The sequence below is a fragment of the Rousettus aegyptiacus genome, unplaced genomic scaffold, assembly GCF_014176215.1.
Source record: "Rousettus aegyptiacus isolate mRouAeg1 unplaced genomic scaffold, mRouAeg1.p scaffold_m13_p_16, whole genome shotgun sequence".
NCBI lineage: Eukaryota > Metazoa > Chordata > Mammalia > Chiroptera > Pteropodidae > Rousettus > Rousettus aegyptiacus.
In genome coordinates, this window is record NW_023416291.1 from 17,761,826 (window position 1) to 17,788,021 (window position 26,196).

General features: G+C 35.1%; 1 protein-coding gene across 8 annotated transcripts in view; it reads right to left on the bottom strand.

Moving 5' to 3' along the window:
- LRBA (LPS responsive beige-like anchor protein) overlaps positions 1-25,053 on the bottom strand; it is a 541,206-nt gene extending 516,153 nt beyond the window's left edge. For 3 of the 8 annotated variants that reach the window (XM_036234286.1, XM_036234291.1, XM_036234293.1), the window contains exon 1: positions 23,804-24,022. In XM_036234286.1, coding sequence (XP_036090179.1) covers positions 23,804-24,022 — 219 coding nt within the window. Of the gene's footprint in view, positions 1-23,803; positions 24,230-24,539; positions 24,775-24,819 lie in introns of those variants that run through there. The other 5 variants (XM_036234290.1, XM_036234287.1, XM_036234292.1 and 2 more) reach the window with 4 other exon arrangements.
- Between the last annotated feature and the right edge of the window lie 1,143 nt (positions 25,054-26,196).

Consider the following 26,196-nt stretch of genomic DNA (forward strand, 5'->3'; position numbering starts at 1 on the left):
CAGGGGAAGGGGGAAACGTGGAGTTATTGTTTAATGGGTATAGAGTTTTAGTTTTGCAAGACAAAGAGTTCTGAAGATGAACAGTGGGGATGGCTACACAATATAAAAATGTACTTAGCACCACTGACCTGTACACTTAATAGTTAAAGTAAATTTTTTTCTTGTTATTTAATTATTTTTTTCTTCCATATGAGGTTTAGTGACAATTATTAACATTCAAATACTCCTAAAAAATACAACAATCACAATTAAACCCAATATATACAGACAGTAAGTGTCAGAATTTTGGAAGAAAGTTCTCTATAGGATTTTGCCTAGCACTTGGATTTTTGGAGTCAGAAATGAAAATGCATATGCCAAATACAGCGAGTTGACAAACCAGGACAAAGCCAATGATTTATAGAAAGCGAAGAGCTAAGAATTGGATATTCAGTACACCAGACAGTATAGCTAGTTAAGGTAACTTGTACATTATATATTTTACCACAATAAAAAGAGGAAAAAAGCTACCTTTGTTCTAAGAAAGAGAAAATTAGAGGACATACATACATATACATACATATATATATATATATATATATATATATATATATATATCTGCTTTGCTTAACAAAAATAAATGAAAGGAAAATCAGAAAACTATGAAGCTGATTACCTATAAGTGAAAAGACGTTCCATGTATTCAATAAAAATTTTAATTAAATCGAGAAAGATGAAGAGGAAGGAAAACTAAAATCACAACAAAGAATTCAACTGCAGTTCAAATGAATAGAAGAGAAAAAGAGCTAATCTGAGTAATTTATGAACACTTGACTATACAGTTGACCCTTGCGTAACACATGTTTGAACTGTGTGGGTCCACTTACATGCAGATTTCTTTCAATAAATATATTGGAAATTATTTTGGAGATTTGTGATAATCTGAAAGAACTCGCGGATAATCACGTAGCCCAGAAATATTTTAAAAATTAATAAAAAGTTAGGTATGTCATAAATGCATAAAATGTATGTGGATACTGGTCTATTTTATCATTCGCTACCATATACACAAATCTAGCATAAAACTTAAGTACTGAAACTTACACAAACACAGACTATACATGGTGCCATTTGCAGTTATGAAATATAAAGATGAAATATAAATCATAACTGCATAAAACTTACTGTAATACATACTGTAATAATTTCAGACATCTCCTGTTGATATTGCAATGAGCTCAAGTATCATGAGTATTCACTTAAAACACCATGTGATCATCTTTGCGTGACCAGTTCATATTTCCAATTAATTGCGTATCGCAGTAAAAAATTTCTCTCGCAGTTCTCACATATTTTTCATCGTATTTAGTACAATACTGTAAACCCTGAATAACACCATGAGACCCATACAAAGCGCCACTAGTGATGCTGCAAGTGCTCCCAAGAAGCAAAGAAAAGTAATGACATTACAAGAAAAAGCTGAATTGCTTCATATGTACCAAATATTGATGCCCGCAGCTGTGGCTGCCTGCCATTTCAAAATAAATGAATCCAGCACAAGGACCATTGGGGGAAAAAAAGGAATTTCATGAAATTGTCGCTACAACTACTCCAGCAGGAGAGAAAACCTTGCACTTTTCGCAAAATACCTTTTTCTCATTCTGAAAATGAAGCTTTTATGTGGATGCAGGATTACTATATGAAAGGGATGCCTACAGACTCTAAAATGACTTGAGAAAAAGCAAAGTCGCTGTATGACAAGTTAAAGCAAAAGCAAAGTGAAGGATCTAAAGCTAGAGAATTTAATGCCAGCAAGGGATGGTTTGATCATTTTAGAAAGGTATGGTTTAAAAATGTCAAAAAGAGAAGCAGCTTCTGCCAACCAACAGGCAGCAGATGAATTCCCAGACAGCATTAAAAAAATCACTGAGAAGAAAGCATATCAGCCTGAAGAGGTTTTTAATTCAGATGAAAATGCCCTATTATTGAAAAAAAAAAAATGCCGCAAAAGACATTTATTAGCAAGGAAGAGAAGCAAGCACCAGAATTTAGGGGGACCTCGGGGAGGGAAAGACTAACTGCACTGTTTTGTTCAAATGCAGCCAGGTTTGTGTCTGGACTGCCCTCATCTATAAAGCTGCTGACACCCAAGACTTTAAGGGAAAAGAAACACCAGCTGCCAGTCTTCTGGTATACAAAAAGATATGGACAGTTAAGAACCCTTTTTCTGAATTGGTTCCATCGATGCTTTGTCCGTAACATCAGGAAGTATCTTGCCAATAAGGTCCTTCCTTTTAATATTGGACAATTCCCCTCACCACCCAGAACTTCATGAGTTCAACATCAAAGGCATTAAAATGGTCTACTTGCCCCCAAACACATCTCTAATTTAGCCTCTAGATCATGGGGTCATAAGGACCTTTAAGACTCATTATGCATAATAGTCTATGGGAAGGACTGCCAATACTATGGAAGAGAATCTCAAAAGAGAAAAGATCACAAAAGTCTGGAAGGATTACGCCACTAAAGACACCATCATTGCTATAGAAAAAGCTGTGAATATCATCAAGCCTAAAACAATAAATACCTCTTGGAGAAAACTGAGTCCAGATGTTGTGCATGACTACACAAGATTTATGAAAGAACCAATCAAGGAAATCATGAAAGAAATTGGGGAAAAGGGAGTGAAAGGCTTCCAGATATGGACTGTGGAGAAATTCACTAGCTAACAGACACCACACCAGAGTAATTAACAGAAGACAACCTGATGGAGATGAGTGTTTCCAAACTAGTGCCTGATAATAAGGAATAAGACATTATTAGAAGCAGCGCTAGAAATCAAATTCGTGTTCTGGTAGAGTATTCTGATTATTCAATACAGATCCTTCTACGATGGGCACTGAAACTAAAGCAAACAGTTGAAGAACTGGCGCCACATAAACCCATTTTTAGAGAAATGAAAAAGCAAAAAAGTCACATGGAAATTACATTTTCATCAAGTTACACTGAGTGTGTCTGCTTCCCCTTCCTACCCTTCCACCTTCTTCACCTCTTCCCCGTCAACCCACAGACAGCAAGACCACACACTCCTCCCCCCCACCCTCCTCCTCCTCCTCCTCCTCCTCCTCCCCTTGTCTCCAACATGAAGACAAGGATGAGACCTTTATGATAATCTACTTCTACTTAATAGAAAATAATGATAGTGTAGTTAAAAATCTGTTGTGTATGTCTGAATATCTGTGTGAAAATCTAATAACTGTACAGTAAGAATTCAGACATTTTTGAGCAATTGTCATCCTCACCTAAGTATTCATCATGCAGAAAATTATGTGCAAGACCTGTATGGAGGTGGATAGCTTATCCTTGCATAGGTATATGGAGAATAATATTTAACATAAATTTAATGTTTTAATTTTCTGTTTTATTACTTTGTTTTCAAAGAATTACATTACAATACTGAATGCCTCTTTCTCTCCAAATCGAAGAAACTGTATCATCCTTTCCTAGAAGATTTTTTTAATGTAACAATGTTTACAATACTGTATTATGATTATGACTATTACTGTATGCCATAAAACATTTTATAGCTATTCATTCATAGTGTATAGGCTAGGCTACTGTGATGCAATCATATTGATTACACTAGACTACCAAAAAGCAATCACACTGCTTCATTGTTATCAATCCATCAATTGTTATACCTATAGTTTTCACTCTTTTTATTTTTGATGTCTAGTGTTAAGAATATATGTAACATCTATAGTGTTCTGTATAAGACAATACTGATGTAGATAATGATTGACAATTCATCTTGTAAAAAGACAATATAAACTTATAGTATCAAGATACAGCACAATACTATAAATGTATTTTCTCTTCCTTATGATTTTAACATTTTCTTTTATCTAGTTTACTTTATCGTAAGAATACATTATATAACACATATAACATACAAAATATGTATTGATTGACTGTTTATCAGTAAGGATTCCTGTCAACAGTAGGCTATTAGTTGTTAAATTTTTAGAGTCAAAAATTTTATGCGGATTTTCGACTGTATGGGCAGTCAGCATCCCTAATCCCCATGTGCTCAAAAATTAACTGTACATGTGTGTATATGTGCATACATACCTACACACATACACATACCCTCAGTCTTAGCTTGGGTAGGGGGTTGAACTGCAAACAAATTCTGATTTTTAGTAGGTGGGCTTTCTGTGTGTGTGTGTGTAGTAGTGGTAAATGCAAAGCAATTCTAAAACTATTTTTGAAGTATTTTAGGACTAAGCAAATGAGATATATACTTTTGGAAGCCAGGGTTCTCATTGTGGAGGAGAATACAAATAAGGAATGTGTGAGAAAATCAAGAATCCTGTAGGGATGGGCTGGATTTGCACTTGTAAATTCTAAAATATGTATATGTGTATGTGCAAACACGTAAGCATATATAAAATTAAATATGAATGTGTGAATATAAGTCACAGACATATATACTCATCTTTACAAATATATACACACATATATATGTGATACACATATATATGTGATACACACACACACATATAGATATATATACATATATATATCTATATGTGTGCCTATGTTTTTTTCCTCTGAGAACCAAGAAGCGAAGATGCCTCCAGAACAATGAGAACACCTAGCACAAAATTTTGCTAAGACCATTCTCTACAAAGGAACCTAAGTTCCTCAGAAAAGTGGCTCATTCGAGGCTAGGTATGACATTAGCCTGGAACATATTATTATGTCACAATGTACAGAAGTACATCGAAATAATTAAGGACAGTAATGAATTATAGACAACTATATAAAATAGGAATCTAAGCATTTATATCTATAATAAGGGGGGGGAGAGAGGGAGAGAGGGAAAGAGGGGAGAGGGGGGAGGGGGAGGGGGAGGGGGAAGAGGGAGAGGGGGAGAGAGAGAGAAAGAAAGAAATGAGAAGAACAGAGGATTCTTGCTTATGGTAGAGTGCCAAGAGCTGACCAGTAAATGTGAAGGGAATGCTGGAGCTTAAAAATCAACATTTTGCAACTATCAGTATAAATATTTGTTTAGGCAAGAATCATCCATGGATGAAAAATCTACAGAGGAAATTTGCTGAAAAACAAGATAATTGCATGGTTTTAACATGTTTCCTCACAGATTACTTATTAATCACAAGGGTAAAAATAATAGCTATATAGTGGAGAAGTGAGACAACATCTCAACCAAGTAACGAAAATTATCACCAATGAAGATCAAATGAATATTGTAGGACTCCAGATTTGATGCCCTGAGAAAAACACAACATCACTTAGGTAGAATCCTTATGAGAGATTCATAACCTAAACCTAATCATGAGCAAATATAAATAAATAAATGAAATAAATAAATAAATAAATAAATAAATAAGAAACACTAATTTTTAAAAAAAAAAGACCATTATTCAATTTATCAACATCATAAAAGGCAAAGAAAGGCTGTGGAAATATTCCAGATTAAAAGAGATTAAATAGATACAAGTAAATTCAGTATCTCACCCTAGACTGAATACAAATGGAAAAGCAGGAAAAAAGCATAAGACATTATTAGACCAAGTGACAAAAATAAAGTATAGATGGTGTATTAAAAATACTATATCAAAATTAAATTTGTTGAATAATTAAAGCTGACAACCATATTTTGGTTATGTAAAAGATACACACTATGGCATTTAGGGGTATGTTCAACTTAATTTCAAATATCAGAAAGGAACTGTGTAGAGGGGGATAAGAGGGGAAGAGAAAGAGAGAAGCAAGCAATTATGAAACAAATTAAATGGATTGTTAATAGGTTAATCTAAAAAAGACAGGCAGATGTTCTTGAAACTTTTAAGTTTGCAATTATTAACAAAAAGGTTTTTCTAAGTTTAAGTGATAAGAAAGTATTATTGCATAGTTTAATAGATAATGTTTTTCTCTTTTTTTAGTGGTACATAAAATAACAATGCATTTCACAATTAATAGCATCTTAAGAGTCAAGGAAAAATGAATGGGGAAACAAAAAAAAAACACAGTACATTTTCTTCATCCAGCTAACAAGCTGTTAGGGGAAAACACAGAAGACCCACAATGTACACTAAATTAAAACTATTTAGTGGTACAACAGACCCATTATTCAATGTGGTCTTCAAGTAATTGGTAGTTTATTAATTGTTCCTTAAGTGTCATTCTATAGTACATATGCTTAATTATAAAAGTATCTACATACATTGCAAGGAAATCACGGTACAACTATTTAAAATATGTAATATTTTTGAAATGGGCTTTAGATATTCAAAAAACAAAATGGTTCTTGAAAACTAGGCTTAGAGGGAACTGAAAACTGTGAGATTGGTTAATATTGTGACCATCCAAAAGTAAACGTTGATAAAAGACGAACTAATAACCAAGGAAAAATATAAGATTACAGTAAATCTGGGATTCGAAAATAGTAAGTAGTAAAAGCATTATTCAACTGTCAGAGAAATCCTCATAAAAATATAATAAATGCTAGGATTACCAGAGATTTTTTTTTCCTTCACCTGCATGATACAGTGTATTTGACAAAAAGCAAAAAGCCCACGGAATTAAAAATACAGGTTTCTTTTGTAATTTGTATGATTTTTACCACTGCACTTCTACTTCTGGAAGGAGCTAAAGATGGGTCAAATAAACTACTACAGAGGACCAATAGTGAACAAAGAAGCCACAGAATGTAAGGCAATGGTTATCAGAATAACTAAGTGAATCAGGAGACTATAAATGTGATGAAAGAAATTCAAGCAATTCACGAAGCTGGGAAAACAACCTGAAAACCTACATTGTGATCTGTGCATTTACACAAATGACAGGTGCACAATGGAAAGTGAGAAAAAAATATGTACTAATTTCCTAGGAATTATCCAGTCTGATGATTTTACCATTTTAAAATTTTCCATTCCAATTTGCAGCTACCAAATGGGAATTCAGTGAACATTCTTTTTTAATGCATTTATGTTGAACTATCAAATGTAGAAGAAGAATTGAAAGAACACTGTCACATACGACACCAAGTCACAAATCATTCACTATAAGCATTGCTACATGTTTCCTCTAAATTTCTTCTCTAAGATATCAAAAATTGAAATCTGAAGTAATGTAAAAATATTTTTCTTCACCTTTTTTTGTTAGTATAAAAAATTATCTGATTAAAAAACGATACAAAAAGACAATGTAGAATGGTGGTTGCCTGGGGCTGGAGGCAAGGGGAGCATGTGCGGTTACTGTTTAACGGCTATGGAGATTCAGTTTTGCAAGATGAGAACAGTTCTGGACATGGACGGTGATGAGTGTAAAATAATATGAATGTTGTTGATACCACTGTATAATATACTGAAAAATGGTCAAGATGGTACACATTGTTACACATATTTTACCAGAATAAAAAAAAAAAATTTCAAATGTCAGATAACTCAACATCAAGCAGAAAAGAAATCCTATGGAAATCAAACTAAAGAACCTCAAACCTAACCATTTCCAGATATTAAGCAAAAAGCCAAATTATACTACTTAATTCAATAGTTCTCAAGAGCATTATTTTGTTATCAAAACCGTATAACAAATGATTCAAGCTAATAAGTTCTTTCAAATATAGTTAAATTATTTCTGTTTTTAACGCTGATGTTTAAAGAAATATGTTTAGGTCCCAGCGGGGCACTGAGACAGCGAGGGAAGGAGCAGGCTTTTGGTATCTACTTGGCCCAAGAGACAGAGACCTGGCCACCTTTGGTGGTGAACTCTGTGCTGAACTTAGAATAGCAGTGGGAATAACAGAGAGTGACCAGGAGCGGGGCTCTGGCATAGGGCACCCCTGCCCCCTCAAGTCTGGCTGAAGCACTTGCCCCTGAGGTGCTGCTGGCACACGAATCCTTCACCTCCTTGCTCAATTCTACACAGAAAGGTATTCCTTGTTACAGTTCATACCGATTTTTGGAAACTTGGGCTCTTTAAAACAAATATTTCATGCAAAGAGCTCCTTTAAAACCTTTTGGTAAACATCTGTTGTATTCACTGCCTCAAAAAATGGGATAAGTAAGGATGACCCTAGAGATGGAATTAAGAAATCACTAAGGGAGAGGTAGTATGCTGCCAGGGTCCAAGATAGCTCCCCATAATTCTCACACCCTAGTATTCATGCTCTTGTATACATATCCTATCACTCTTACACATTGCTGGTGGAAAAAGAAAAAGGTACAACCAATTTGCAAATAGTCTGACAGATTCTTAAAATGTTAAATATATACCTGGCTGTACCGTATGATACAGTCATCCTGCTCCTAGAAATTCATGAACGTGTATGCCCGTGCAAGACCTGTATATGAATGTTCATTGCAGCTTTATCTGTAATAAGCCACAAACTAGAAATAATCCGGATGTCTTTTTAAAGGTGAATGGGTAAAAATTTGGTATATCTACACAATGAATACTACTTGCCAATAAGAAAATAATAAAATACTGATACGACATGTATGGATCTCAAAATAATTATGTTAAGTGAAAAAAGGTCAGAGAAACATATATTGTATGATTCCACTTGTATATATAATTTATATAAAATTCTAGAAAATACAAACTATCCTAATTATTCTGACATAAAAGTGGATAGCAATATATTCTTTCGAGCAAAAATCATATTCAACCACCCATCTACTTTATTTTTTTCCCTCTAAATGTGCCCTTTTTACCCACTTCCAATTTTCAGGAGCAGATATTTTTGTGTTTTTATTCTGTAACATATCCCCAGCACCAACAAAGACCAGCATACATAGGAAAATGTTTACAATCTAAACTCCATAATAATTATGATTTGCTATTATATCTAATACTCCAAAACAAAATGCAATTCCTTAACTGACATACCATTTTCCACTAAACAATTAAAATGGTAATCTGCTATAAACCTTCACTCTAAACACTAACCTTCTTCCTTCATTTGCTAACATGCACATTTTCTACTTTATTGTGCCTTGACTTCCCTAAGACATTTGTGAGGGAGAAAGGGGAAGAGAGAGAAACCAAAACAGACTTTGGGTTTTAATATAATCACACTTAAATGTGGGAGGGAGAAGTAGCGAAGGGAAGTAGTAAATGGAATTATAAAAGTGGTGGCATAACTACAATGTACAATTATAAAACCATTCCTGGCAGCATCAAAATCTTTAACATTCATTTGTGTACCTAGCTATCTTATCCTTCAGAAAGTAAACGTATTTTTAATAAATCTAAAAAAAGCTTATGTCTTAAAGAATTTTTTTTTTAACAAACTCATGTTTAGTTCCTAAATAAATCCTGTGAGATAAGCCCCAAGATAGAAATAGTAAAATCAAAATAACTATTTTATGTTAGTTAGGTCTATGTAAGTCCTATTTTAAACTGTTTTTACTAAACATTTTAGTCACAACAAAATTTAAATGAATATATGTTGACGTGTAAAATTCCACATGATTCTGATGGACATATTTTTATATTCTCCTTTTGGGGTAGAAAATGAGGCAGATGAAAGTCCAAATGACTTCACTGATCCAAGTCCTCAACCAACATCGAAATTTTTCATTATACTGAATACATAAATTTTAGAACTAAGTATATTTTAAATTTATAAAAGCAGACTTTTTACAATCACATGTTATAGTCACAGTCACACAGAAATATGCCTGTATTTACTCATTTACAATGGGAAACTGAACACAGTCTGTTGCTAGTGCTTTCAGAAAGTCAGAATCTAAAAATTATACTTTAAAAAGAACTAAACCGGGTTAAAGATAAAACATATCAAAGGAAACGTTCCACTGTTTCACATTTACTTCACGAGTAATTATGAATGCAATGAGGAGAAGAGCAAATCTGTTTTGTGGTTTTTGTTTTGTTTTTTATTAACTAGAAAAGACGACGCAGCTCTAAAAAAGATTTCAAAATCACATGAGGTTACTGGAAAAAAACACAGAATAATACTTCATACTTAAAGAATACCACCTCCGTCTAGATTTAAACCTGAACTCTGAAAACTACAACTTGTTTTATATACTTGCAACCACCACACAAATCAGATCTATTTTACCATCTTACAGTTGATTTCATTTTACTAGCATTGTCCCAAAAGGACCAAGAGTGACAGAAGAGTGTTAGTTTTGCAATCTTTGACTCTTAGAAATAAATCTTTTCAGAAGTACAATACCTGGATTAGAAACCAGTAGTTGTCAAGCTTTAATTGAAGCTCTTTTTCCATAAAAATCAACCTTTCACATCAACTTACTAAATATAAATTAAACTAGAGAAAAATTCTTTCCAAAGCAGTGTTTTTTAAGTAACTTGCATGCTATACATTATATGTATATAGAATTAAAAATGCAATTTGTAATAATGATTTGTAATAATGTAATATGTAGTAATGATTTGGCCCTTCATTTCTTAATCTATGACATTATTCATGACTCAGATCAAGCCTAATATGCATATAGATCTGAATTATTATAGACTTGGTCAATCTTTAGCCTCCTTCTTAACCAGCAGAGGATGGTAAAACATGTGAAATGGAATGCAGGCAGACCTGCTTATCAGTAAGACAGTTAAAATAAAGGGGAGGGCGAAATAAAGGGGAGGGCGTGGATGAAGAGGTAATTGTTACAGAACCAATCTCTAAAAGTCACCAGTCATCATGCTAATTTTTTTACTCCACCCAGGGTACCAAATATATTCAAAAAAAACAACACAGAAATCTACTCACCTTGTAGTGACTGCAGAGAAAGATTTTACAGGGTTTTCACTTAAGCTAGAATACCAAGAAAGCTTCCAATTCGAAAAGAAAATACAGATTTCAAGGAAAAAAAGAGGCAGCCCAAGGGACAGGGGTTAATAATGGTTCTATTTGCCATAGGTAGAGGGAAAGAAAAGATGTCTTTGTGGAAATTTCCACCTTCCTCTAAAGAACAAAAAAAATAATAGGATGTAGTACCAATCAACTAATATACCCTGTGGGGCCAGAGAACCAAGAAGCTAGCTGAAAACATTCTCATTAGAGTCAAAATCTGACTTGCCTTAGGCAAAAATATTCTTAAAATTTTGTTGTACAGCAAGTTTTCATGTCTTCGGATTTATACAGGAAGGGTTTTCCTAATCCACACCAATGAACTGACATTTCCAGACAAATAAATTATGCAACACTCCCAATGATTAGTTAGGGTCCCTTGGGACTATAATTTGGAATTAAGAATATTTTACCCCCATTCCAAAAATGGCAAGAGCTAAAAGAAAAAAACAACGAAGAAACTGTACCAATATTTAAGGTTATTATAGATAAGGTACTTAAAGGAGTACACATGTAAATCTCTATCATATAGGACATAAGCCAACTCAAGTGGTTCACTCCCCTTACTGAAAATGGTCCCTGTAGTTTTGAACCCTAATCAGTATGTTATCTTGAATTAAAGATTAGAATTCTATCTCAAACACTAAAGAAAAAAAAATACAGTCAAACCCTATATATAAACATATGGTGACCCTAGATAATATTAAATTCAAAATAATATTAAATTTGATGAGACAAAAATGCAAAATGCCACTGCTTTCAAAACAGAACAGTAAAACACACATCAGATCCTGTTATTGAGCATTAAATTACTTCATTCAACACACCACAGATATTACCTCATTGATTTCATACAAACTTTGACAGCAGACTTTAGGTTCCTAGAAAATGTCCCAAAGTTAGTAATTTTAAAGAATTACAATTCCGAGAACAAATCTGAGAGAGCTAAAGAAAACAAACATATAGAGGTCACATGTCATTAGTTAAAATGACATATAAAGAATGAAAGAATGTTGATAACGACTGAGGCTGGCTGATGGGTGCATAAGAGTTCTCTCATGCTTTCGCAAGTGTTTGAAATTTTCCATGATAATTTGTTTTTACTGATTTGTTTTTACTGACTACAACAGGTCAAATTTTAAACTCCAAAAAAAGTTTTTGATAGATGTTTATAAATTGTAGGAAGAAAAAACAAGGTAACTAGCAGTAAGTGTCTATTAGATTTTCATATACAGCAACCCCTATGAGATAGACAGAATCGGCCCTACTCTACATTTTAAAAAATTAAAACTCTGAAGGGTAAATTTTTTTCAAGACTATTAGAGAATTTAAGTGAGATTCACAACCAAAGACATGAGAGAAAGAGAGGGGGAAGGAAAAAAGGGAAATAGGCTGCTAAAGAGAGAAAGAAAAAAAACACAGCTCTACTATTACACAAAAGACAAAATTAGACAAAATTTCTAGAAAACTCCATAAATTAAAAAATTCTTATAAAATTATCCAATTACAAGTATTCAAGAAAAAAAGGAAAATACGACTGTATTTAAAAACCTACAATTACTCTGTATTTGTAACTATTTGTGTATTTTACTCTAGTTCTAACATACCAGATGCTAAAGAAATTCCATTTCTGCCATGCTGTTAACTAGCTACATACACATACACAAAATTACCCTAAATCCTTAGTTATCTAACCACAAGTTTGATTAAATTAAGAAAACACTAAAGAAGTGTCATATTTAGTGGTATTTAACAATTGAGCAGAATTTAGTATATGTTCATTATATTTCAAATTCACTGTACAAGTATATTATCCCAACCTTACAATGTTATGATTAGTGTGAAAATCCATTTTATTTTAAAGTACATGGACCTCAGAAAATACAAGTTTCCTTCCTCACATCTTAATTGACAAAATTCTAGTTCCTCGATTTGTATATATAAAGTCAGAGTTGGAAAACACTAATTCTACTATGGACCACTGATATTCAGAAAAAAACATAATCAACTGAAAACTACATACTAACACCTACTATATTCAGTAGTATCTTTATTCAGTAAATCCATCATGGAAGCAAACTGACTTCAAGGGAAGGTCATTTGAGTAGTAGAGGCCCATGTAACACATCTTGACAAATACTGAAGACAACATGATATTTTCTTCTGCAACTGAGTAATGAAAGTATCATCCTTTCCTATTAAAATGCTATATAGTACTACATCAAAGTACTGGAAAGTAATCTCTATATAAAAATCACATACACAAAAAATTAAAATTTCACTTTTCTTATAGGATCAAAATACACAAGGTCATTTCAGTCTTGGAAGCTAAGCCAACTAAACCTTAACCATCAGTAAAGAAGCAAACTCGAGCACTTTGTATAATGATTAAGTCACTAATTCCACCCAATTTGAATATCATATTCATTCACAGCCTCCTTTTCCCTAATACATATTTTAGGTTATGTAAAGTGGAAGGCACATCTTGACTGTTGGGCACACTGTAAAGAATCTAGATACCTTCCCAGAGTCACTATTCAATTACATACATGACTGAAAGATGCCTTACGCCACTATAGCTGACCCTTGAACAACATGGGTTTGAACTGCCTGGGTCCATTTGTACATGGATTTTTTTCAATAAATGCCCTAAATATACTTTCTCTTCTTTATGATTTTAACATTGTATTTTCTCTAGCTTACATTATTGAAAGAATACAGTATATAATACATATAACATAGTACATGGCCACATTACCCTGAATGCTCCCGATCTTGTCTGATCTCATCTGTTCTTGGAAGCTAAGCAGGGTCGTGTCTAGTTAGTACTTAAATGGGAGCCCGCCTGGGAAGACAAGGTACTACAGGCTTAAAAATTAATAATAATAATAATTAATAATAATACACATAATGTACAAAATGTTATCAGTAAGGCTTTTTGAGGACAACAATAGAGTAGCAATAGTTAAGTTTTTGAGAAGTCAAGAGTTATATATGGATTTTCACCTGCTCTGTGGGGTTTGCACTTCTAACCCCCTTGTTGTTCAAGGGTCAACTATATTTCACATTTGCAATTATAAACCATACATGCCTTAGTGGTTAAGAGCTCAGGCTATATATTCCCTGAATTTAAACTCAGCAATATTACTTGCTTAGTGACTTGAGCAAGTTACTTATCCTAAGTTTCACCATTTATAAAGTGAATATTATAATAGTACAGTCTGTTCTACTATAACTTATGTCTTTGCCTTGAATAACCTCCTACAGAATTGTTAAAGAGGAGAATAGGTAAGAATGGTGTGGAAATCACATTGGCTCATATGAAATTTCTTCCAGCAGAATTAAAAAAAGATCCTTGGCAATATATAAAGATCTTAAGAAAAACCTGAGTATTTACAGAACTACTTTTCTTTAATGCAAACAGCACCTGGCTTAATGACTGACTGCAAGAACCACTCAGCTTTCTCCACCAGGTTTGGTATCTGACAATCTGCAAGTACAGATGAAGAAACTGCAAAGATATTACAATGAAGTAATGAAAAAAGCTTCACTTTGGATCGGATTTTTAGTACTGATATAAAAATAGTCTATCAGAAGCTAAGGAAACTAGGCCTGTATCTCAAAGAGTATGCCTAAACTTCAGAGTCAGTGCCACAAAAGTGACTGTGATGCTAACAGGAAAATACCAGTTCAGATTTAACCTTGCTAGTATTTTCATTAGGGTTATTACTGGTTTTGTTAGTATTCTGGTTACGAAGTTCCACAGGTTTTGAATGGCCGGCCCCAATCCTCTTCCCTACCTGCTGCAGCTGTCATTTTTAGCCCTGTTATTTTCTGTGCGGAACCAAAGGCATTTTGGCAAAAGCACCTATACCTATTTAGTAATTCTAAGAATTAAACTGGGTTAATATACACATGAAATATAACCTGGCACACAATACATTTATTATTTTAGGTCTTGCTAGTATCTATTATAACTCAAAATAACGAATTAACTTCAACTCAAAAGCATATCAATTATCAATATATTTATTTTTCCCTACCTCAAAAGACATAGATCATTTCATCACTGAATATGAAACTGACTCCCCACCAAAAACGCCTGAAAATAGATTAAGAACCATAAGTCCACCAAATATCTTAGTAAACTAACAAAATAACCTACTCATGCTCTAGCCACACCTATCCACTGGCACCTACAGTAAGAAAATTATTTTGAAATGCTTTAGACTTTGTGTCTGATGTCTATTAATTTCACAGCAATTTGATCTAAAAAAAGAGATCATGATGTTAATCATTTCATAATATTTATATAATTCTCTTTAATAATATTTTTCCCTATTTTAGATATCATTGAGCTTCTTTAAATTGGTGCATCTCTAGAAAAGATATGCTGACATTCCATTTAAAAGTGATTACTATATTACTATCGGGATTTTTTTTTGTATTAACATCAACAATTTTTAAAAAATGCTTTGTGTTAAAATATTTTATATATGCATGTATTTATAAGCTCTGAGATGTGATGATTATTTTTATTCAAAATATTGAAGCCCAAAAGATCATAAAGATTGGATTCAGCTAGGTACCACATGTAGGATTTAAGATGATATATCTGTATTATCTTGTTTCACTAGAAACAAGAAAATCTAAACTCCTAATCGGAGGCCTAATTATTTAAAACTCCCACAGCTTTAAGAGATTTACAGTCATGCACCACTTAATGATGGGGTGCATTTTGAGAAATGTGTCATTAGGGGATTTTGTCATTGTGCAAACATTATGAGTGTACCTACACACACCTAGATGGTATAGCCTACTACACACATAGAGTATATGGGATAGTCTAATGTTGTGTAGGCAAGAAAAGATAATTTTCCCTCTATTCTTCTGTGTTCTTGGGTGAGACATCCCTAATAAAAAAAGACAGATTAACAGAAGAAAAACAAACAAAAATTTAATAACATGTATACCTGCTGTATACATGAGAGAGACCCAGGAAAACTAAGCAACTCGCCAAAATGGCTGAAGACACTACCTTATATACCATTTTCACCTGAAGACAAAAGATGTTGGGAAGGGAGAATCAGTTATGGGAGGCGACCAGAAAAAGAACAGTAAAGGTGGGTAAGGTTGTTACGTAGATTTAAGTTTTCTTCAAGTCTCAAGTCTTCTGCACTAATAAGAGTTACTAGAAATAAGGTCATCCCCCTCTTCCAGGTACAAACACCCTTAAAAATGAAGATTTCCCTTACAAAAGTAAATACCTCAAAGGGTAACATCTACTTGGTTTTCAGAGCTTCTCCCATGTCTGCTATTTCTTAAAATTAACCAGCCTCAAAAAATCCTCACGCCAGAGACATATTTTGGGTGATAAACCCTGTTTCCCTACAGCTCCTAAGCTAAAACCTGCGCAGCATGTTACTGTACTGAACATGGCAGGCAACTGTAACAACAGTATTTGTGTAATGAGTAACACTACACTTTCAGACAGCTATGACACTGCTGGGCCATAGGAATTTTATGGGACCGCCATCATATGTGCAATCTGTTATTGACCAAAACATAATGTAGCACATGACTGTACTATAGTTTATAAATAAAAATTCCATGCCCAGGAAGTCATTCACTGAAAAAATATCTTATTAGGCAAGGAAAAAATCTTTTTCAGTTCTCAAGTAATAGACTTGCCTCTAACAAGTCATAACTAATTGAGATCTCATCTGCTGTTCATCTTTCTGTAAGAACATAAAGTAAATCCAGCCCCTCACCTATCTCTAAAACTACAAGTATTATAGAACATAAATTACTAAAAGATGAGACAAGTCTGGTTAAGAGAACTCTTGAGAAATAAATGCAAAGATTCAGGTGAAACAGAGACAAAACTTAGAGCAGGAACATCAGATAGTTACATAACCTTAGAAGTCATTTGGGAGAATAAAAAGTCATATGGTGTCCAATTTCCTCCTCACTCTACAACATCCCCAATATGCAACCTCCTAATACCTCCAGCACCAAGAAATTCTCTACTTCACAAAGCACATCAAATCCAATTAAATCTTTGAGGAATCAAAAAAAAAAAAAAAAAGATACACAAATACATAAAAATGTCTTTAAAAATCTAAAACTAGGAGTTCTTTAGAAATTTTAGCCAATTAGAAAGAACTTGTGTACTCTGAATGGCCTTTTTAATACTGTGTCATTTTTGTTTTTTGCTTTTTACTTCATATTTTGTTCCCACAGCTTGTAAATCAAAGACTCACTAGAAATCTACACACAAGGAGGTTTCCGAGTGTATATCCCATTACATGAGAGCTAATAAAATATATTTGAGTAAAAGGAAATAACTATTTTAAAATAACTATTTAAGTCTTTCAAATTATAAAACACTATTTTGAAAATAAATTAAATTGCTCATCTTAGGGGTAAAACAGATACTGAGGTAACTGAAATTGTACAATGAAAAATAACTGCCTAACAAGTACCTTCATGAGAAATAGAAAACAATTTTTTAAAAAATATGTACTAAGGTTTTAAGAACATATCTTTTGCAAAGAAGTTAAATAGCACCAGGCTTACTAATGATTGTAATTCATTTGATGAAAATATTAAAACATTTACATTTAAGAAATACTTCTGAAGTACCAAGCACTGTGAAAAGATCTAGAGGTACGAAGAGAAATTTAAAAATTTATTATCTAAGTAACTACTACAAAACAATTCCATTCTGAACATCTTTCTTTCTAGTACACAAAAACTACTGAAAATATTTTAAAGATTATATATGTGAAAAAGATACTTTATAATACAAAAATTAAATATACCAGATTAGTTCAGCTAGGTCAGTATGAGGGAAAAAGCCTTTTCCTTTTCTATTAATTCGCGAACCAAAAAAAGTCTGATTTTTCAGCTCCCAAATGATTTTGCAGTTTAAAATGAACAAATTCAAATGGAAACGAGGCTGTATACCTGAAGGGCCCTAAAGTGATCAATTCTATTACTTTTTTTATAAAATTCTAGCACTTCTAAAGAACTGTAAAGTTTTTTTAATTCATCAGCTCACCCAAACTTCTTTTAATTATCAACATTAATGAACAATCTAACGACGTCTACTCATGATCTATATAAATGTTCATTTCCTTTGAAACACTTATTCCTCTTCTACAAATTTTAATGGAGAAAGATACCATAGAAGCATTTTAGTAGCAAAGAAAAAAAAATATTCAAAAATAATTTATCTCATCATACATTGAAAACTAGAAAACAGTAATGAAAGACGTTAAGGAAGACTTAAATAAATGGAAAGACATCCCACCATATTAATGGACTGAATAACTCAATATTCCCGTATTGTGATCTAGAGATTCAACACCTCCCCATCCCAGCCTGCTTTTTTACAGAAAATGACAAGCTGAACCTGCAACTCATATGGAAATGCAAAAACCAAGAACAGACAAAACAATCTTGAAAAAGAACAAAGAGGATATAAATTCCTATTTCAACACTTACTCAAAGCTACAGAAATCAAGACAGTTTGATAGTGGTATAAGAATAGATACGTCGATAAACAGAAAAGAATTAAGAGTCCAGATAAATCTTTACACTTATGGTCAACTGATTTTTGGCAATGGTGCCAAGGCAATTCAATGAAAAAGAACATCCTTTTCAGCAAACAGTGAGACAACTAGCTATCCACCTACAGAATAATGAATTTAGACCCCTAACTTACAATTCTCACAGAATACAAAAATTAACTTAAAATGGATCATAGGCCTAAATTTAAGAGGTAAAACTAAAACATCTTGAACACAAGATGCAAATATTCTAAAATTAGATTGTGGTAAAGCTTGCAGAATTCTGTAAACTTACTAAAAATCACTGAATCGTACATTTAAAACAAATATCAGAGTCATATATTACACCTCAACAAAGGTGTTAAAAACTAGTCACTTGTAAAAATCACAATGGAGGTTAAATATATTCCAGGAAATACATAGTATATTCCAGAACCTATACTAATAGCTATATAGAAATTTAAAAAAAAAAAAAAAAAGTGTAAGGTTGGATACAATGACTATCTAAAATTACAAAGAGAAAATAGTTATAATAGCAATTAATGTGTCACACGTTATTTTATGTGCTTTACAAGTATTTACTCATTTAATCCTCACTACGATGCACTTTCCCCCCACTCTACAGATGGGAAAACTAAGACACTAAGAAGCTAAAAAATACTTGTTCAAGATCACAACAGAGTGTTGAGATATTTTTTTTCCTCTTTACACAAGCATCTTTAACAAAATAATGGACATCATCGGTTGCCTACCCAGCATCCATCCGACCTTTCAATGTCGTACTCAGATTTTTTTTGTGTATCCACCTCTCCCAATACAGCTCATGTACTTCGGAGAAAACCAACTCAGGTTTAGTAGTTGGCCCTGGTTTGCTTAAGACAATCAGCACATTTGAATGGCAGTCATTGGTTCAGCAGTCCAGTGAGGACTCTTGTTTGGAATACTGGAACAGAAAGGCTCTCTCTCCAAGAGATATGAACAAAAATACATATGGCCCCTACTGCCACTGGCAGCCATCCTACAACTATGAGAGGGACAGCAACAGATTAAAGGTGGCATCATTAAAAGCAGAAGAGAAACAGAAAGTGGTCTTTAATATTACTGTTACTGTATGTCTAGCCTTACGTTTGGACTTCCATATAAATAAACCTCTAAATACTTTCTATTGTGTTTAAAACCAGTTCAAGTATTTTACTGCTTGTAACATGAAGTACAAATTGGTATTTGGGGAAGTCCATTAACAAGTATATTTCTACAACGGATTACTCTTAATCTTTAAACTTACGACAGTAGGTATGAAGGAGAAAATAATTCTAGATACACACATCACAATAAAAACATGTTCAATGGTTATCTTTTTAATTAAGCTTTCACACAAGATCTTGAAAAGTAACTACCTGCGATTTTATGTCCCATACAATACTTTTTAATATTTTCACATTTTTAAGATCTAGATTTCCTGAGGAATCAAAAGCTATCACACCATTGAGTCCATGTTACTGTAGACGACAATCAGCTCGAATGGAATAGCCGCTGTTCCTTTAAATCTACAGGTGCACTCTCTGCACAGTCAATACAGACGTAGCCTTTGTGTCATGTGTTCAACTCCTACAGGTATTAAGATGTTGCATCATTAATATTTAGCAGCATCTAGAGCAAATCCCATATAATGAGTACAGTAGTTCCCACACATCTATGGAGAATATGTCCCAAGACCCCCGGTGGATGACTGTAACAAGGACAGTACCAAACCCCATATATGCTATTTTTTCCCTATACTACATTTTGTAAACTACTTTTGCGCTCTGAGGCCATCATTAAGTAAAACAAAATACACTGGTATTGCAATACTGTGACTAATAACTGAGACACCTACTAATTGACTAACAGTGGGAGAGGGGGTTAAAATTTATGTATTGTTTATTTCCAGAATTTTCCATCCTTTTTGGACTATAACTGACTGCAGATAACTGAAATTGCAGAAAGCCAGACTGTGGATAAGGGGTGACTACTGTAATAAAAAAATTATATTCCATCTTTTAAGCTTTAACATTTTAATGAAAATCTTATAAACAAAAAAAAATTTTCATGAAAACATGTATTTGCCACCAGACCGTGGGAAATAATATTCTTGAATTAAATAGCATTGAATACCTTTAGACACCTGATGGAAGCCTTAAACTCAGAATCATGCTCCTGAAAATATGCCAATACATTAATTATTCAGGGTCCGAAGGTCTGACAAATAATTTCAGCACACAGATGAAGACAAAATAAAATAGATTTAAATTGCTACTAGAAAAATGTAGAAGTGGACCAAAAGTTTGAAACTCTTAAAGACACAGGTGTACTATTATTCAAAACTTACCTATAAAAAAGATTTACAAAAGACATTACAAGAAGGGTGGCCAATTTCAATGGAATTTATAACAGTAAGGTCAAGCTATATTAGCAAAGTTGGTACGCAAAACTTTGTAAAAAAACAATATCTGGAGTTATATAGCTTTACTACTAATTTGGACAGTTATGGACAACGGGGGGTCATTTAACAGTACAGATTTTATTGTTTAAAGTAGCTAACGTGAAATCAGCAAAACGATCTATTTTAATAAAATGCTTGAAAATGGGAAAAAGTTGTGATAGCTATAAATAACACTTTGAATTTACTAATGGAAAATCCAGTAAAGACAGGATAAAAAAGGAGCACACAGGAAATTCAGTAATATTTGTAATATACTAGTTAAGTGACATAAAAGGTTCAAAGGGCTAAAACTGTCACGTTTCATTAGTCATGTTACATATTTGTTTGCCTGTATCCTATTTTTCACAATTTTAGAAATTTTAATCCAATGTACTTACTAAAAAAAGTTAATGATCAACTTTCTGCACCCACATTCTGAGTGAAAAAACTGACTGAAGGACCATTCTTTTTAAATTTAAGGTCTTTTCAAAGCAGTTTTTTCAAAGCTATTTGAATGTTAAATAAGAAATAAAATGTACTGCTGGAGGTTTCACAATTAATATTTAACAAGACCAATGATTTTTGTGTCCTTACACTGGGGAAAGCTATATGTAAACTATAAATATCTGCTTAGGGGAGCAAACAATTCTATACCAACTCAAGAGGCAGATATAGTCCTGGAAAGGTTGCCATTCTCAGAATCATCAAATTGTAGACAATCTATTTAACCTATCAGTGTCACAGTTTCCTTATCTATAATATGAGACACAAGTATCCTAGGAGACATGTGAGTTCCAAACCACCACAATAAGGCAAGTATCACAATAAAGAGGGTAGTAATCTTTTTGCAGGTAGAGGATCTTGCCTTCAATTTGTTAAAAGGCAACACCTGTGAAGCGCAATAAAGCAAAGCAGAATAACATGAGGTATGCCCGTATACGTATGAGTTGTTGAATTTTAAAACTTATGTAAAACACTAAGTAGCAGTAACTTTTTAAAAATCATTTATTACTTAATGCATTTCCTTGAGTAGCTAGGACAAACAACTATCAATTAGGAAATATTTAGGTGCAATTGTACTAACATTGCCATGGACTAGCTTACTAGATTCCCAGTATTTCAGCTCTCAAAAAACTGGCCCAGGCCCTAGACATCCATGAAGCAATGTAAAAAGTATCCTAAGGGAGAATGAAAAGAGAGATAACACTCTCAGCAACTTTCTGTGCTCTACATGAGAAGAGAATGATGGTGATAAGGAGGTGTAATTGAGCAGATTTTTCCCCTCCTTCTTTCTGAGCTATTATCCTGCACACATGTATCTATGAAGGACTTACCCAATAACCTTAAAACCTCTACCAGGACCACAGTTCTGGGCAGCACACAAGCAAACAATTACTAAAGAATTTGGATTTTCCCTAATGATAAAATGCAAATGAAACTGCTGCACATTCTAAAGTATTTCAGTAGTGAATCTATCACTACTGAAGATTTGTTTAACATCAAGGTACATAAGATTTAGAAAAGGAAAATCAAAAAGGAAAGTTTTCAAGTCTATTTTGAGGTAAAAGAATATATCAACTTACCATTTACTTCCCTGAGGCTCACAAGTTTTAAAGTCGCCGGACACATAAGATCCCCAAGATGTTAATTGTTGTAGCTGGATGATCGATACCGGGGTTCTTTATACTATTCTATTTTTCTGTATTTTTGAACATTTCCATAATGTATAGTTTAAAAATATACATGTGTATGTGTCTGTAGGTATTCATACATAAGATCCTAACACAACAAAGTTTTCATTTTCCAAAGAAAGTGAATTACTCATCTAACCACTTTCTCATTCTAGAAGTTGTACTGCAGGTGACCAGAGTATTAATTAGTAAAGGTGTAGTGAAGGAAATAATTAACTGCCTGGAATAAAATCAGCTTAACCTTGAAAACAGGCAACAGGGAAAGATGGTAAATAATTAGTACTACTACACTCCATATTTGTTCCATTGTGTTATCTGCTAACACAGGTGAGTAGGTGAAAGAGAGAAAAGCATTTTAAAGGCCAAATTTACTTGGTAAAGGTTGATGGGCACCTGAGGTTGGAATAAAGAAATCTATAGTTCCCATTAGAAATGATAACCGTTTATAAGAATGGAATAGGGGAAAAGGAAAGTATTGAATATTCATCTTTTAAAAATAACATTTGAACAAAAAAATAAAACAAATAAATAAAAATAATATTCATAGCTCATAGTAGTATAACTAACTTCCAATGACCAAAAATATGCATTACTGCTGAACATGAATTTACAAAATAGATTATATATGCCACAATCCTCTTTTCAAAGTGTCATTCAATTTTCACAAGATATAACCCTAAATTCCTTTCAAAATTTAACATATGCTAGTTATGCCTAAAAAAGAAACTAGTCAAATTTAAAATAAATACTAACTTTGCAGCAAATTAATCTTTCATCAGTACTATGGACCACACTTTTGTGTTCAAAACTTATAACAAACTATAACTTAGGCAGCCTCAAGAGAGTGGGTAAGGCCGCCACTTACATTATTTCTCAAGTCCCAAAAAAGTTCACAAGAACTTATTTAAAATATCGAAGAGAAATGAAAACTTATACATTCCAAGGAAAAAAATTACAGAAAACTCCTCCACTGAACTCAACATATTTCCATAGCAGCAATTATTTTCTTAGCACAAAAGTGGTCTGTTCACTTTCACAAAGGCTAGCGCATCTTAGTTTACATAATTCCCCACGGAAAAATACAAAAAACTGTTTCATTTAGGTAGGTAGAATTTTGTGTTTCTACCCATGGAAAAAGCCATGGCCAGACTAAGTAAACCACATGGCTTCCCCTTTAAGGTCTTGTTCCTCAACCCATTAAGAATATATCCTTATAAAATAGATATCTACTTACCAGGTTAAAGACAGTTTCTACAATATCTCTATTGGATACTTCTCCAACTTCAACCAACCCCGTCAACACGGCAAATTTCATTCTGATGCCCCTGATGGGGAGTCCTGGTTTCAGTGACAATGCACCCTCTTCAACAGAGGTTTCTTCTCCTTTCCCTTCACCTCCCCCGTCATCACCTGTTGGTGGCGGGGAAAGGACATTATTGTCTTCACTAGCCATTGCTAGTTCACAGGAAACTGTAAGTCACTGTGGGACAGCAATCGCTGCACTAGTATTAAGCAGACGCAACGCAAAACGAAAAAGGTCACTCTCTCAAGTTGTGGAGAACCCCCAAAAGCAGTTGAAGTGGAAAGTCCTTGGCGTCGCCCTCCTCCTCTTGAATATTTGTCCAATCTCTCTCCCCGAGGCTGACAACAACGCCAAACCCTATTGGAAGATTAGGTAAACGTTAAATAAGCTAGGTTTTTTTTCAGGGTGTTCTGGGGGGAGAGGGGAATAGTTAATGTCCAACAAGTTACCAATAAGACCCCACTACCAGCCCGCCACCCGCGTCTCCCCGGCTCGCGGAGCTGGGTTCTGAGTAAAGGTGGGTTCAAGAGGCCCCAGAGCAGGTTCACTCCTCCCCCCACTGTCGCAGGTTCTAGGCGCAGGGTAACCCCTCCTCACAGGTGCACGGAAAGAGAAACTGTAGCCGGGAAAGGAGCGGTAGGAGAAAAGGAGGGGGTCCTCGAGCTACCTTATAGAGGTAGAAAGTTACTCCTCACCCAGATATTCCGGACTCGTCCTCACCCCCCGCCAGGGAGCAGCGAGAAGGAGGTGGCGGCGGAGATCCAGGGCAGGAAAAGGCGGGGGAAGTGGGCGGTGATTATTCTCAAGCTAGGGTCAGGGGGAGGAGTGGTGCACCTCTCGGGCACCTGAGGTTCAACGGGGACAGGGCAGGTGTGTTGTGGACAGAAGGGAGGGTATACCCGGCGGAGACGGCGAGGAGAGGAGGGAGGAGAGAGAGGGCAGTGCACCTGGTCGCAGCCTCCAAGTTTCCCTAGTCCGCTCCCCGGGAGTCCGCAGCTGCACAGAACTCCATGGCTTCCTAGTCCGCCCCACCCCTGCGCTCAGCCTTTGCAAAAACAGCCGCCGCTGGCGCTACGGACGCCGCGGCTAAGTCTGCTGGAGGTGGCGAGGATGCTACTGGCACGGCTCGCGCGGCTGCCCCTGTACCCACTGAAGCTGCTCCCCGCCGCCATGACAGCGCCGAGGACTGCCGGGCGCGACGTGCGCGTGCGCGAGCGAAGGCGGAGGCACAACGCAGTGGGGTGGGGGCGCGCGGGCGGCCCAGGGGGTCTGGGGGCGGGGGCGCTGGGCGCCGACTTGCTGGCAGAACCGCGGATGAGGGCGGGGACCCAAGAGAGCGCGCTGCTCAAGTATCACCAGGTGTGGCCGTGGCCAGACAAGGAAAGATCTTTCCTTCCTGGAGCCAGCTGTTCCCCTGCCTCCCACCCCCCGACCTGGGAAGGTGCTTTGGCAAGTGATGAGTTGGTGATTCTGACGCTCCTGCTGTTACTGGAGGGTCTCCGGGCCGAGGGAACCCGCCCCACATTACCGAGGTGTTTTCTTGCACTTGGAGGACACCTGAGGGACCGCTACAAGCTAGAGAGGTGGCAACGCTGGAGCCAGCGAGGCTGCTGTCCTTGTCTAAGGGGAGCAGATCCCTCACCGACGACTGCTGTCAGCTGCTGCCCGCCCGCCGCGTTCGGCGGACTTGGAAAGCGATTTCCACTGGGATGCCTCAGCAGCTGCTACCATTTAAAAGGGGGTGGGCAGGGGATTGTGTCCACGAGGAATGGGAAAGATTCCTTGCTTTGCAGCTGCCACCCCACCAAACCTCCCCCACATTCTAAGGAAGGGAGGATTCCTGAGACAGCTGCTCCAAACTGCGTGGAAGCGGGGTTAATTTTGCCTGGAGATCTCTGAAGGGTTTTTTTCCCTCTCATGATTTTCCATTGTGAAAGTTAGGTTCGCCTCATTCTCAGATTAACTTAAAAGGTAAATTAGGATTTAAACTAGCACATATCATAATCTATGTCCTCCCCCTCCACCCCCACAATTAACCGTAAAACAGTCTTCCTGATGCATTAGTAAAAAACAGAGGGAAGTGGTTTTTCATCCTTATGGTACTATTTTAAGTTATAAACCCTTAAAAAAAATGGACAAGTCACTTAAACTCATTTTTTATCTGTAAAATAAAAACACTTTGTAAACTGGAAAAATAATAAAAAAATAAAAAATAATACTTAAAAGTACTCGTGGTTCCCTGAAATGAAAGTGAAACAAAAAGCGGGATCAAACAAGTTAGGAGGTACTGTGAAGAAGTTAGAAGAAAAAACTACTGTGTATTG